Raw genomic sequence first — 15,398 nt, 5'->3', positions numbered from 1 at the left:
GAAACATAACCAGACCCTTGAGAGAGGGAGGATGAGATTTACTGGGAAATAATGGCCAATTATGATTCAGAGGTTACCTGACAATTAATAAAATTTTAGCCCAATTATGGACCATTGTAATTGTCCATCAATGCAAATGAGTGAGTGATAGTGTACTGTGCTGAGAACATTACCACGTGTTTACTGTCTCCAGCAAATGCTGCTTGCACATAAAGCCTTCCCACTGCACTGTCCATGTTCGCGTTGACAAAGTTTGCACAACGTCTCCAAGCTGCTATTTCTGATGTTGTGCCATAAAGGGCCTATGGGAGAGAAAAAGGAAATGGTGTTTGATCAGGAGTAAGACAAGGGAGCATGGTCACAACACAAATCTCACAGGACTCGCTATTCTTTACGTCTCCTAAGTTCTTGCAATATTCACTGGTCCTCCTTACAAGGCACGTTGTCCTGGCCGATGATAAAATGCAATCCAATTGGATTGTTTACTTACATATGATCTGAAAATAAGGTATATTTTCAGTACCTGTCCCAGTAGAACTTCAGGCTACTACAAGTTAACATCCTTCTAGACAGCTTTAGGAAAAAAGCAACCCAAAAAACAACCCTCCCAAACAAAAAATAACGCCGTTACTGCTGCATAAACATAAATGTGAAGTAATGTTCAATAAACATCGTAATGAGAGAAATCTGCTATACAAAAAGGCACATTCCTGTTTGTTGAATGTTTTAGCTGAACTTCCAGCACTTAGAAGAAATCTATGTGTATAAATTTAAGTACCAATAAGGGGACTAACTTAGGTAAGGGAAATTTAGCAAAATACCAATTTGACATTCTTCAATCTTAAAATTGTGCTTGTATTTTCTTTTAAAGGGTAAAAACACAAAATTTCAATCAGAAAGTTATTTCCTTTCCATGACACTAACCAATACTGGACACTACCCATTCGCTAGAATTTCTCCTTTCTCATCTCTCCTGCCTTCGTCCCTCACAACATGACTAAAATGATGATTGTTTAAATGTAGGTACAGCCTAATAAAAGGCCTTAAGGTTGACTCCAGGTAGATGTGTCAGTGGATTGTCCACGTCAATGTACTCCATCTGTGTGTAACTCTAGTGTGCTATGAACACCTGAAAAATCAAGTTAATCGAGATATCCCTGTGATTGTTTTTAATGCTACACAAACACCAAGCCAGTATGTTTGTTTCATGAACTGCTCACATAACCAAATGCATATCCTTCCATGGCATTTCGATCACGATGCCACAGTAGACAAACATAGGATGGCAAAGACCATAAAAACTAGCTTTTCTATGATGGCTTTTCCAGACATCATAGCCTAAACATGGGCAAAATAACCAACGTTCGGCATTTTGTCTCTTGGCCAAGTTCACCACATTCTAGCAGTATACATGGCACCTTCATAACCATGTGTCTCTTTATGTTTTAAGTCTTAAGAAAAGAGAGATTGTATCTTCACCTTGCGGAAAGCATTTCTGGACTCCTTGTAGGTTCTGCTGAGGCTGCTTACAAGATCCATTATGAACCGCCAGGACATTAAATTTTGAAGATCTCTGTATAAAAAAACCCACCACCCAGCAACAAAAAAGATGAGGCTGCAAAGCTTCTAAAGAGTGATATTAAATGTAAACTCTGAGGACATGGGCACTCTCACATACTTACCTGGCAGAGTATTTGGTAAGAATGAGCTTAAGTTTGGTTAAATATTCTGGAGCATAAACAACCACATCTTCCTCACTTGTAATTTTAATATCCACAGTTGACATAATTTCATTTGTGAAATTGGACCAGCTGAATGGCTGGAAAAAAAGCAGGCACAAAACATTCAGTAATTATGAATTTCTCTTCTTGATTCCAACACTCAATTATGTTCAGGGGTCAGACATAGTTAGGGCGTCAGCAGCAGCACAATATAATTATCACAATCTTCCAGTCAGATACTTGTATGGGATTTTCCCTTAATTGTTTCAATTGGTTTTGAATAAAAATTAGTTAGGCAGCATGATTACTTTGATAGAATTAAACCAACCACTTAAGAACAAAAGCAAAGCCTATAAGTGTAGAGAAAATACAGTTGGAAATTAGGCTCAGTGTCATCTTCTTGGTCTAATCAATATAAAATAGAAGAAAATGTTAGCTTTAAAATGTATGCAAAAATTTAAATGGGTATAAAGTGTTTATCTTTTAAAAGTGGGTTTTAATAAACAATCCACCCAGCTGTCGTGACTCAGTGGTTGAGCATCAACCAGGTCACGGTTTGACTCCTGGTTAGGAACATGCCCAGGGTTTTGGGCTGGATCCCCAGTGGGTGTGGGAGACATGGGGGGATGCCCAGGGTTTTGGGCTGGATCCCCAGTGGGTGTGGGGGACGTGGGGAGAGGGATGCAGGAGGCAGCTGATCAATGATTCTCTCTCATTACTGATGTTTCTATTCCTCTCCCTCTCCCTTCCTCTCTGAAATCAATAAAAAATATATTTTTAAAAATAAATAAGTAATCCATTTAACACAGTAATATATCTCTGTGAAGATCCTGCAGTAAATGAAAGCACATTAGTTATAGCAGAGGTTCAATGAAGTTATAGATGCACCACAGAGGGTCCAACGAAGCCAAACAGAACACTGTCAATATAAGGCCCATAGGCATGCAGTTTTACTCTTCAGAGTTGCCAAAAGATGGAAGCTTGTCTTTTTAAAATGGGAATTTTGGTTTTTCAACCACCAGTGGATATAAGGAAAAACAGCAGAAGTGGAGATCATGCACATCTTGCTGAAATGCCACATTTCAGTGCTTAAGAATGTTTACAATTACCAATATTTTAGGCTCTATAGTTATACAGATATGTATATTATATGCTGATCGCTTTCTAAGTATGAAGTGCGATGTTCTTTTCTTGATTTCCTTTGGTGGTTTGGATCATTCTTTCAAAACATACTTATTAGGCACTTTACAGCATGGGTGGATCTGGAGAGCATTATGGTAAGTGAAATAAGCCAGAGAAAGACAATATCATATGATTTCACTCATATGTGAGATCTAATGAACAAAGTGGTCTAACAAGCAAGCTAGAGACAGACTCATAGATAGAAAGCAGGCTGACAGCTGTTGGAGAGGGGAGGGTGACTGGGGGGCAGGGCTGCGGGGGAGAGGTAGAGGGATTGAGCAAAAATGGGGAAAACAAGAGAACAAAACTCATGGACACGGACAACAATGTGGTGGTTGTCCCGGGGAGAGGGCGTGGGGGAGGTGGAGGAGGGTATAGGGGAGATAAATGGTGAAGGACAGACTTCACTTGGGGTGGTGAACACACAATACAGTGTGTAGATAATGTGTTATAGAATTGTGCATCTGAAACCTGTATATTTTGTTAACCAGTGTCACCCCCGATAAATTCAATTTAAAAAGCTCTGTGAGAAATTCCTAACTGGAAAGGTTATGCTTTTTAAAAGTCCTTTTTTATTATAATTATTGCCAAGGCAAATCCATCACTGAATGTAGTCATTTGCAGATTTTCCCATGGATGTTGTTTTATTTCCTGATTGTGTGCCACAACTAATACACAAATACACAAGAATGGCCTCCCAAAGAGATAATTACATACTAGCTAATGAAATTCAACTAAGCAAAAAGATGTCAATTGCTGCTTATAAATGGAATCTATGAAACAGAGTTTTCTTATTTCTTATGTTCTACTTCTCCATTATTGCTCTGAACACCTCGTAGATGCCTTGATAAGAACATAGCAAATTCTATGAATAAATTAATTTTTTTAGCAAAAGAAACCATCAACAAAACAACAAGAAAGCCCACTGCGTGGGAAAACATATTTGCCAATGTCATATCTGATAAGGGCCTAATCGATGTTCTTTTCTTGATTTCCTTTGGTGGTTTGGATCATTCTTTCAAAACATACTTATTAGGCACTTTACAGCATGGGTGGATCTGGAGAGCATTATGGTAAGTGAAATAAGCCAGAGAAAGACAATATCATATGATTTCACTCATATGTGAGATCTAATGAACAAAGTGGTCTAACAAGCAAGCTAGAGACAGACTCATAGATAGAAAGCAGGCTGACAGCTGTTGGAGAGGGGAGGGTGAGTGGGGGGCAGGGCTGCGGGGGAGAGGTAGAGGGATTGAGCAAAAATGGGGAAAACAAGAGAACAAAACTCATGGACACGGACAACAATGTGGTGGTTGTCCCGGGGAGAGGGCGTGGGGGAGGTGGAGGAGGGTATAGGGGAGATAAATGGTGAAGGACAGACTTCACTTGGGGTGGTGAACACACAATACAGTGTGTAGATAATGTGTTATAGAATTGTGCATCTGAAACCTGTATATTTTGTTAACCAGTGTCACCCCCGATAAATTCAATTTAAAAAGCTCTGTGAGAAATTCCTAACTGGAAAGGTTATGCTTTTTAAAAGTCCTTTTTTATTATAATTATTGCCAAGGCAAATCCATCACTGAATGTAGTCATTTGCAGATTTTCCCATGGATGTTGTTTTATTTCCTGATTGTGTGCCACAACTAATACACAAATACACAAGAATGGCCTCCCAAAGAGATAATTACATACTAGCTAATGAAATACAACTAAGCAAAAAGATGTCAATTGCTGCTTATAAATGGAATCTATGAAACAGAGTTTTCTTATTTCTTGTGTTCTACTTCTCCATTATTGCTCTGAACACCTCATAGATGCCTTGATGAGAACATAGCAGATTCTATGAATAAATTAATCTTTTTAGGAGTTAAAAACAAATTAAATGCTTTTATTATCTGACTGTCCAACTTTGATGGCTATATAATGGTCTTTTTGAAGGATTTTCAGTTTAATATTTTCCAAACCCTTTTCTATGATCATTCCCACCATTATTGCATAGCTGCCTTGAAAAGGACTTTTACTTGTAAAATCACCTCTAACTAAATATAAATATAATAGTTTCAAATAGGTTTGTTTTTTTCCTGGTCCTGTTATGAAGTCAGATGGTTAGTGTCATCTAAATTCATGTAGTATTCAATTTCCTTCAATAAGTAAGAAATCATTGAAGTTTAAGAAACTGTATTTCAATGTTAGAAGTTTTAGAAATGGCACAATAAGAGAGTACATAAAACTTGCTACTTACCTTCCCATTGATCTCTAATGAAAAGTTATTTTGGACCTGGGATAATTTCATCTTGTTATAAAGAAGCATTGGATCATTTCGATCTTCAGGTTTAGCTGAAGCCTATGGATTTAAATTTTGATCATTATTTTAGTACTAAGAATTTTTTAGAAAAACATTATATTTAAGGAAAAAAGGAATATGGGATAGGTAAATATACTTTAAGTTCCACTCTATACTTATTTTGTAATTTACTTTATCATATCAAAAAGGAAAGTGAAATTTAAGAGATTTTAAATATATTCAGTAACAATTATCAAGATTTGGCTGTAATATTGACTATAAAAGTTCTCAAAAATATTTTTATATTTTTGAGAATGGCCAAGCCACATAAGCAATATGTGGCCTGCTTCCATCTGTGGTTAATGGCCAGCTCGGTTGTGTCTGTTTCACATTATAATAATTTTTTTGAATATAGTCATCTCCAATTTATCGTGCAAATTCTGTCTCCCCCTCCACCACCACTACTATTATTCAGTGTCCAAGTTATCATTCAGACAGGAAAAAAACCCACCTCACAATGGTTTCTGCAAGAATTTAAAGCAAATAAAACAGAGAAAACTCATGTTTAGGTTGCCAGGTATCTGAGGAATGCTAGCACTTTGTACTTTTGTGACTATGCTCCCATCCTGCCCAAGCAGTTTACTGCTCTATACTCAACCATATCTAGCTTTACTTTTTCCCACTGAATCACAAAAAAAAAGGAGAGAAAGAAATGCAATGACAACCCCTTCATCTCCACCACCCCCACCCAGCTAGTGGCTGAAATGAATTAAACTGGGAATTGTTTATCAGAGACAATGGCTCCCATTTCCCCTTTAGGTCACTTATTTATGCCTTTATTTTCAAAATTATTTATTGAACATCTCCCGCATGCAATAATAAGCTGGACACGGTTAGAGATACACAGGTGATTCAAAGGTGAGTAAGGTACCACCCAGACCTCAGAGTCTAAGAAAAGAGAAAAAATATAGACACAAATAATTCTGAGAGCCAACTATTAAAGAGCTGAGGCTGATCCAAGGAGAGCATGGTCTGGGAAGGTTCAAGTGGTAAAAACCTAGGGCAATAAACTGTTCTCTAATAATTCTGTGTTCAACACAGAGCCACGTGCAACCCATTCAACTTCCATTCATCCTGCTGTAGCTCCAAGCGAAGTCTGGCTCTGACTGGAGATTTTTGGTTTCATGTGGCCCTAGGAAAGCTAAAATTGTCCTCAAAGATCTCCAGTCTTCAAGATTCTGATGGCAGTGTCAAGTCAATGGGATGTAGGAGAGCAGGCTGTTGTTTGCTATGTCAGCAAAAGCTCTGTGGAGCCTAGACTGAAACCAAACTTGGGTTCAATCAATTACCTTGATGTTGCTCCAACAGAATTCACTCACTTGAGACTACAGACCCAGTCAGACAAGAAAATGCAAACTCAGACTCTAAGAGTTCACCTGCCACTAGAGGAAATTCATGAATATACCCTTGGGCTCTGCTGGTAAACTCTTCCTGCGAGATCTCCCCTCCTGAGCTGAGCAGCCTGGCAGTCTGAACTCGGTGACATCACACAGTCATGCAGCCATGTTCAGGGGCTAATATTTCTTAGCCAAGGGATAGAGGTAATCTCTTTAATCACTATATTTTTTTTTAAGGAAAATTGTGCCTATCAAGACTAAAACAGCTTTACTCAACAGTTAGCGATCAAGTATGTCTTGAGTCTCAAGGACATCTCAACAACAGTTTGGCTGTAGTTAGAATTTTGGTATAATCCACGTATAATAGGTAATTAAATGTACCTAGTTTAATATTTGTTAAACTTAGTATGTCTCCTGGATGTTGGAAACCCAGTTTACTATAAAATTTTACAGTTTCAAAGGTCCTCTTAAAGTTAATGATCCTTTGCTAAGCTATGTATTTTTATCACTTGGTTAAAGAGTTGTACCTTTCACCCTTAAAATATAATAGAGAGGGGAAAAAAAGAAAAAGTAGTTAATGTTATTCAGTGTATCAGAGATAATGTGTTTTACATTGGCAATTTCTTTTTCCAATTCCATAACTTTATTCATTTCCAGAGAAAGCTTGTTTTCATCTATGGGCAGTCCTCTTTCCTGACGTATCAATTTGGCCACAGAAATCATAAAATCCACATATGCTGTACAAGTCTGCAAGAAACAAATAACATTAAATTGCTGGCAAACTTTATAAATATACATCACAGTGCTTTAATGTAAAATTTTATTTCCCATTCAATATTAATTTCCGGTAACAGATAAAGCACAATAAAATAGATACGCTTTCCTACATTCTAAAAGAAATGACCTGCATGGATTCTTAGAAAGTCAATGTGCCATATATATGGCTATTCATGAAGAGATGGCCACAAATTCATATTAATATTATCAGGATATCTTTATACCTTTATATCTGTTTCCTCTGGCCAACCAGTATTTCTTTTTTTAAATGAGACTGTGTTCTCATGAGCTCCTCCAACATAAACCTGTGGGTTTTAGTTAATTCCATAGTTAGCTCCCATTACTATGAAATTTATAAGATTCCATAGATTTGGATATCAGCTTTCTTCTAAGAATCCAAGTTCTTTGCATTTTATCTTTCACATACATTTTAACTTTGTGAAGGTAAACTAGTTAAATTATCAAACTTTTATAGAATATATCAATGCCTTCTTCGAGTTCAGAGTGGCATTAACTCCAGGAAATTGAATGCCACTTTCATAAATCTCAACCCATTGCCATTTAGCCATTATTTATCTATCAGCAAGTAAAATAAATGATGATCCCACCTCATGAAAATTCTCTCAAAACCCAAGTTCCCAGCACTAGCTGGATGACAAACAACCAATATTGCAGAAGCCACACAATTTGGATCGATGGGCACTGCTATTCCTCTACTACCTGTTCACAGGGTAGATACAAAGGAAGGCTATCCATTGTTGAACACTTTCACAGTTTCAAGAGAGTTTTATGTCCCTTCTCATTTATTATCAGTGATAGGGCTATGTTATATTCATCTGAATTACAGTGACTCATTAAGAGGATTAAACATAAAACTCATGGAGAGATGAAAATATATTATCAAGCAAGAACCTCAGCAAAATGTACAGTTATTATCAATTTGAAAGTCAAGAGGACACTTCTAAGTAAGGTTTAGATACTGGCATTCCATGACCTTTATTAAACGCTAAGCAAACAGTTCCCTTGGGGAGAGGGCTCTCTTTTCCATGGATACCTCGTGATGCTGGGATGTCTAGCTAGCATTGTCTATGGATTTGACACTCAATAAAACAAACTATTAGATTTTTAATACAGACTCAGCTGTCAGTCTGTGTTAAAATCTAATCACTAAGGTACAAGATAATAGAATGTTTTTATGTGAATTCTTGTGAACTCCATTCTTTTCCTACTCAAAGGTAATCAGAATTCTTGTTTCACTTTGAAATAAACAAATATGTCTGAGTTAACACCTAATGGGACCAACTATTCCAAAATCTAAGCATGCGTGTTTTTTAATTAACTGTATTTCAAATCATATAAATTCATCTGCATTCATCAGGAAATTGCTACTGACTATGAACAAAATGGTAATTTGAATTTTTCAATATCAACCTACTGAGATTGGTTTTCACTCTATGGGATTTTTTTTTTTTAATCAAGTAAGAAAATAATAACAAGAATGCTCTCTTGCACTTTGCTGATTCTGCAAACTGATTCTACTCCAGTAACTTCATTCTTATAGATGTATCTAAAGACTACGGGCCTGGACAGTGTTGCTCAGTGGTTGATCCTTGACCTATAAACCAGGAGGTCACGGTTCAATTCCTGGTCAAGGCATATGCCCAGGTTGCAGGCTTGATCCCCAGTGTGGGGCATGCAAGAGGCAGCTGATCAATGATTCTCTCTGACCATTGATGTTTCTATCTCTCTCTCCCTCTTCCTTCCTCTCTGAAATCAATTAAAATATATTTTTTAAAAAAGACTATGGAACTCGGCCTAAGGTAAGCATAGATGGAGCACTGGCTTCTGTGATGCTTAAATATTTAATACAGCTACATGGAATGTGCTACTTCCTTTAATGAACTTCATTACTTGGCAACTATTCCAATGTGAATGATTGCAGCATGTCTTAATATCTTGATTATCTTTTCCAGCTTCCAAATTTATATAGGAGCTGTCAGAATGCAGGCTTACTGCTGCTGTTAAATCCTTTCTACAAGATATGATTCTACCTTAAGGATTTAATTTCCTCCCTCGAGATACTTATAGATATATAAAATGCCAAGTGACTATAATTGTCATGATTTGAGGGAAAAGTAATTAACACATTGTAAAATTTAAATAATACACTGGCCAGACTATTTTTAAAACTGAAATTCAGTTTTTGTGTGTGTATCAGTGAGAGGAACTAGTTATTAGGACAAGGGCTAGAGTCGGCTATCTTTTTTGAGTCCTAAGACAACCTTGTTCAAGCTTTGATATAGTGAATTCTGTGAAAAAGAAACGCACCTAAATATCTATGCAACTCTTCTTTTAAAAATAAAACACTGGCCTGGCTGGCATGGCTCAGTGGTTGAGCATCGACCTATGAACCAGGAGGTCACTATTTGATTAACGGTGTGGGGTACATGCCCTGGTGGCGGGCTCGATCCCCAGTGGGACTGTTTCAATCTCATTACTTATAGCCTTTAAGATAGTAGTGTGGTATTAAGTCATCTTCAGATAACCAGAATACCTCATAAATCAGGTGTCTACCTCTTTAACAAGAGAGGACAGCATGAGAGGATCCTTAATGAACCCATTTTGAGATCAGTTCCTTTGCCATGACATTTAGAAAGTTCTAGTTATTTCCAGGGAAAGAAGAGCCACTCAGATAAACCAAACTGGTAAGACATGTCAATTTTTAGTGTATGTATTTGTACAGCCTTCTGCCTAATATTTGGCCTATACAACACTGAGTTAACAATTTTAGATTATAAGTCTCTGGAATAAAATAGTGTTTATCTAGTCTTGTTTGGCAACGTATGTCATGCACATGAGCTGGCTTAATTAATACTTTTAAATGAGATTTGCTCTCGGCTGTTTTTGTAGAATAGCACTATCTGGAAGGAAAGCTAGACTGAGACCTGAGAAACAGGAAGATGGTAAGGTAGGCTACAGTAGCTATTTCTCCTCTATCTTCTTATAACAGAACCTCTATTCTGTTTCCTGTTGGTAGGACTGTCAATCAAGGGTCTCCCTTCCTGAGTCATTAGCTGACACTATCAACTAGTTAACTCAGTTTCCTGGACACAGTGGCTGGTTGAAGAGCAGATGTCTCAGATAGGGTCAATCGGGGTCCTTTTCTCAGAATTTGATAGACATAAGGAGAGATGGGATTTCTCTTTTTCTGGATTGTGAAGCTACCAATGGTTATCTTTGGATGCCACATGGAGACAGAGTTCTAGAGCAAGAAGCCAACACAAAAGAAAATAGGACCTTGAGAATAAAGGTTCTATTTTATTAGAACCTGCACCTACCATGCCTGATTTATCCCTAGAGCTTTACAGTCAAGTGAGACAAACAAAAACATTTTTTTTTCTACAAAATTTAAGTTCATCAGAGTAGGTTTTACTGCTTACAATGAATGTTCCTCGCTCTTCTAATCTATGACCTTTAAGCAAGTCATTTTACTTTTTGGGTCTCTGATCCCTCATTTGTAAAATGAGGAGTTGGACTAAATCCTCTAATGTCCCATTTGGCTTGTAGAGTCTGTGCCTGAGTAACCTTCATTATTTAAAGAAAATATACGATTCTGTCATGTAAAAATTATAAGAATATAAATCTTTGGGTTTCTATTGCCTTAGGACATGTTTCCTCTGTAAGTGAGAGGTAAAGTACAGAAAACGAAAAGGGAACTGAGACATTTAAGTTTAGAACAATAACCAGAGGGATACAACATGCATTTCTCAAAATATACCATTTAAAACTGCCAGAATAACAGCACATAATAAGTTTGAAAGGCCTTTTAACAAGAGTAAAGTAGGCTTTGTTTTAAAGGAAGGAGTTGCAATATACTTCTTAAAAAAATGCATTACCTACTTTCATTACTTAGTGGTGTCATGAAACAAGGTATTTTACTTGTGCTGTGATATGGTTTAAATGCCATATCACAACACAAAAATTCCATTCTTAAGGTATTGGAAGTGAACAGATGCTTTGTGAAGTGAAATGGGCTTTCTTGTAATTGTGGGTGCTATTTTCATTGTTTATATGAAGTTTTAGAACTAAGGAAGATGATTCTCCAGATGAGCTGGATATCCCAGAAGGAAGGATAAAAAAGAACCTGGGGAAATGGGATTAAGTAATGTCTTGATAAAAAAGATCTTTGATGAGGGTGCTTTGGATTAAAGATGGGGTATGACCCTCCCTTATCTCTAGCTCCCCAGGCATATCTGCACACCCAGACTCCACACCATAATTTGAGAATCATTGGCTAAGGCAAAGAAGCCAGGCTTCTCTAGTCAAAGACAGCACCTTTCTTAGTAAAAGAAATTGTTGGCAACCTCATGTCATTCTTCAAAACTTCTGTTGGTTCTTTTCAATAAAATAATGCAAAAGTATGAGGCTCACTGAATGTGTAAATATCTCAGGCAAATTGACTGTAGCAGAGTTTGAAAAGACGAAAGGATACATGGTTTGTAAGATGTTTACAAGATGCTCAGGAAGTGTATTCTATGAGCTATGGATGCTCTAGAGTTTACACATCCTTAAGAATCAAGGTAAGGAACTAGGAAGGACCCCTAATGAAACTGGGTTCTTCTCTTTTCTTTTTTCTTTCCTCTCTTCCTTTCCATCTTCCCCCTCAACCATTCATCTACTGACCCACAATATTTATTTGATAATTACTAAGGACCAGAAACTGAGCTGGGTACTGGGACTAAAGCCAAGGATAAGTGAGATATGACACTGTTCCCTCTAAGTTTACGGTTTTCTAGAAAAAAAAAGATATTAAGTAAAAATGTCTACAGAAAACCATGTGCTATAGAAGGAATACTCTTATGAAGTTGGAATGATGCAATGGAAGGAGCAATAGATAAGGACAAAAATTCTACCTGGGGTTCTACTACTGTTTTGCTGAGTGTTCTGGGATAACCCTCTGAGTTTTAGATGTCTCACTCATCAACTCTATAAACATAATATATATTATTGTTCCTAGATTTGATCCCTACTCTGTTATTTGACTACAAATATACTAGTAGTATTTCCCAAACTGTGGTAGAGATTGCTTCTTTTTAGTAATAGAACCTTCCTCCCCCAAACTGAATTTTAATAAGGCACATATGCATGTCTACCCAGCTTAAGACTACATTTCCCAGCCTGCTTAAAATTTAGTTGTGGCCATGTGACAATGTCCTAATCAATGGAATGAATACATCTTCTGCATCACTTACACAAAAAGAAATCATTTGTCTACCAATCTCCTTTTCTTTTCCCTGTGGCCTGAAATGTGAACCAGGCACTGATGAATCAACCTTGACCAGTTAGACTCATATACAACACTATCAAGGTCAAAGATCAAAGGAAGCTATGTTCCTGGCCATTCACATGGAACAGAGCTTCCTACCACACCTAGACTTTCTGCCTACCTTTGGACTTCAACAAGAAATAGAAATAAACTTCTCTCTTGTTTGAGCTCCAGTATTTTCAGGTCTCTTTGTTACTGAAACTTAGCCAGGACCCAACTAATTTACAAACTCAAACATCTAGGGACCAGGAAGTCAACATAAATCAATGAATCATATAGGTGAGAACGGCTCAAACCTAGAAAACAAGTGACCTACCTAAAAGGGGTTTAACTGCTGCCACATGGCAATGAGGCCTAGGGTTTCCAATTCTACTAATTTATCAAGAAATCTGGATTCTCAAGTCAAATCTTCTAACATTTTAAAATATTAGAAACTAATCCAAATAAAAAACAAACAAACAAAGAACTGCAGGTTAAACAAAAATGCCTCTATATCAGACTCAAGCCTATGCCTGCCAATTTGTAACCTGTTCTCAATTATGACATAGTATTGAATGTAAGATGCACAAATATGCCATCATCTTAACAACTGCATTTTGGAATAACAACAGAATGCATTTACCACATCAAATGTATACACTGACTGCCAGAAACGTTTAATATAAAAATGTATATTTTTAGGATTAAAAAATTTTGACATGTTTTTATGACACAATTCTAAATATGAAAAACATCCCAGTTGATGATGATGAAAGTGTAGTAAAATGAGCCAAAATTCCTCAATCACCCTCAACTCTGCAATAGGAAGCATCTGGACAGCTTATAAAGCCAATAGCTGCAACCCACACAGTAACTAGATTGCAATGAACTCAAATCCCACACCCACATGATGATGCTATTAAGTGTGGCCTTTTATATCTTTTCCTTCATTTCAATATTGTGTAGCCATTCAAAAAGATACCTTACAGTGAACTTATTCCATGTTATTTGAACTAAATTACACAAAATAAATGTTTAGCATAAACATATTTAGCTAATAATTTTGACTAGGGGCTCATTTCAGCCACATCACTACACTGTGATCATCAAAGGTAAAGTTAACTTACTTCTGAGCTACAAAATAATTATGAAGACATTATATATAGAACCAACATCTTTCCAAAATATCTAATAATATGTCACATTGCCGAGTTGTCTTCTGTTGTTCCTTTACATCAATAAAAAAGAGCGCATAAACGTCAGCCTGAGGGAGGTAAGGCTGGGGGATGAGAAGAAGCACCCCAGAGCATCCATCAGTTCTATGGAGTATGACGCCCCTTGGCTGGCTGACCAATGGTAGAGTCAGAAGGTGGCTGCAAAAGTTGGTCTGATCCCAGTGCCCTAGCTAGTCCACTGAAAGTCAAATCAGAAGGCTCTGGAAGGGTGCCACGGATGTTCTCATACCGGACAATGCTTCAGTCCTCATTGATATTGCCCTAGACCAGTGGTCGGCAAACTGCGGCTCGCAAGCCACATGCAGCTCTTTGGCCCCTTGAGTGTGGCTCTTCCACAAAATACTGACTTCTGTGCATGGGCCACGAAGATTCAATCACGCTGTATGTGCGTGCCCGCATGTGGTATTTTGTAGAAGAGTCACACTCAAGGGGCCAAAGAGCCGCAGTTTGCCGACCACTGCCTAGACCCTGACTGATCTGTTCATTTTGCAAATGATCCAATTTATAGGGGAATTAAAGCATTTGAAATTGACTTTTCAAAATGGGTCATAGACAAATGCTGAAAATCAAGACACAAATAAGGAATTTCAAGTTTCTTTGTTTCTTAAAACACCTTCATTCTGCTGAGAATATTCATTCTATCAAAGGGAGCTCATGATTGTGTCTGATTTTAAGTGTCTGTCCAGAGTGAAGAACATAGAGAATATACACTTGGCCTTAGTCTTTTTCATTATTTGTAAGTTTACACCAGATGATTCTGTAGATTTATTTTGTTAATTGCTTTTTGTGTGTGTGTCTTTTTATTTGTTTGTTTGTTTGTTTTGTTTTTTACCTCTTTATATAGTCCAGTGCATTCATAATAGTCCCTGGAGGGGAGGCCAAGTCGAGGTTGGTCAATCTATAAAAAAATACACAAAAGATTAATATAAACCATTCAGTGGATATAGAACAAGACCACAGTGTTCTTGCTGTTTATAAGGGTAACAATCACACACTGAGTGAACACATAATTAGGAAATAGTTTTCACACTATGTCAAAGTATTAAACTGATGGCTGATAGATAATCTGGAAGATTGTGCTGCAGATAATTGAGGGGAAAAAACAAAGAAAAACTTGAACAGAAAATATACTGGTAAGGATTTTAACAGAACAGAAGGTGCAGGTGGACAAAAACATGTCAGAATCTAGGAGATAGGAGCTTCTAAATTACACATTTACAGGCCATTCTACTTCCTGAGATTCTAACATGTGTGCCTGGGGAACATTCTCTTCTACCCCAGCCCTTAAATGAGATGGAATAAAAATAAAAGGTGGGAAAGATATGAAATCTCTATGGTAAGTCTAGAACATTTTTAGCTACTATAATCTTGTCAGAGATTTCTTTTTTCTTTTTTGACATCCTATGGCCTAGGCGCAGCCGTGGGCAAACTACGGCCCGCGGGCCGGATCCAGCCCGTTTGAAATGAATAAAACTAAAAAAAAAAGACCGTACC

General features: G+C 37.2%; 1 protein-coding gene across 3 annotated transcripts in view; it reads right to left on the bottom strand.

Moving 5' to 3' along the window:
* Positions 1–15,398, bottom strand: part of MME (membrane metallo-endopeptidase) — a 109,596-nt gene that overhangs the window by 44,420 nt on the left and 49,778 nt on the right. For all 3 annotated transcript variants that reach the window (XM_014546225.1, XM_005874414.2, XM_005874413.2), the window contains exons 8-13: positions 14,737–14,802; positions 7,200–7,334; positions 5,149–5,250; positions 1,683–1,819; positions 1,480–1,573; positions 174–302 (exon numbers count right to left, since the gene is read on the bottom strand). In XM_014546225.1, the coding sequence (XP_014401711.1) occupies positions 174–302; positions 1,480–1,573; positions 1,683–1,819; positions 5,149–5,250; positions 7,200–7,334; positions 14,737–14,802 (663 nt within the window). The remainder of the gene's footprint in view (positions 1–173; positions 303–1,479; positions 1,574–1,682; positions 1,820–5,148; positions 5,251–7,199; positions 7,335–14,736; positions 14,803–15,398) is intronic.

This window comes from Myotis brandtii, unplaced genomic scaffold (genome assembly GCF_000412655.1).
Source record: "Myotis brandtii unplaced genomic scaffold, ASM41265v1 scaffold436, whole genome shotgun sequence".
Classification (NCBI taxonomy): Eukaryota; Metazoa; Chordata; class Mammalia; order Chiroptera; family Vespertilionidae; genus Myotis; species Myotis brandtii.
The sequence above is the reverse complement of the archived record's forward strand: the minus strand, read 5'-3'. Positions and strand labels throughout refer to the sequence as shown.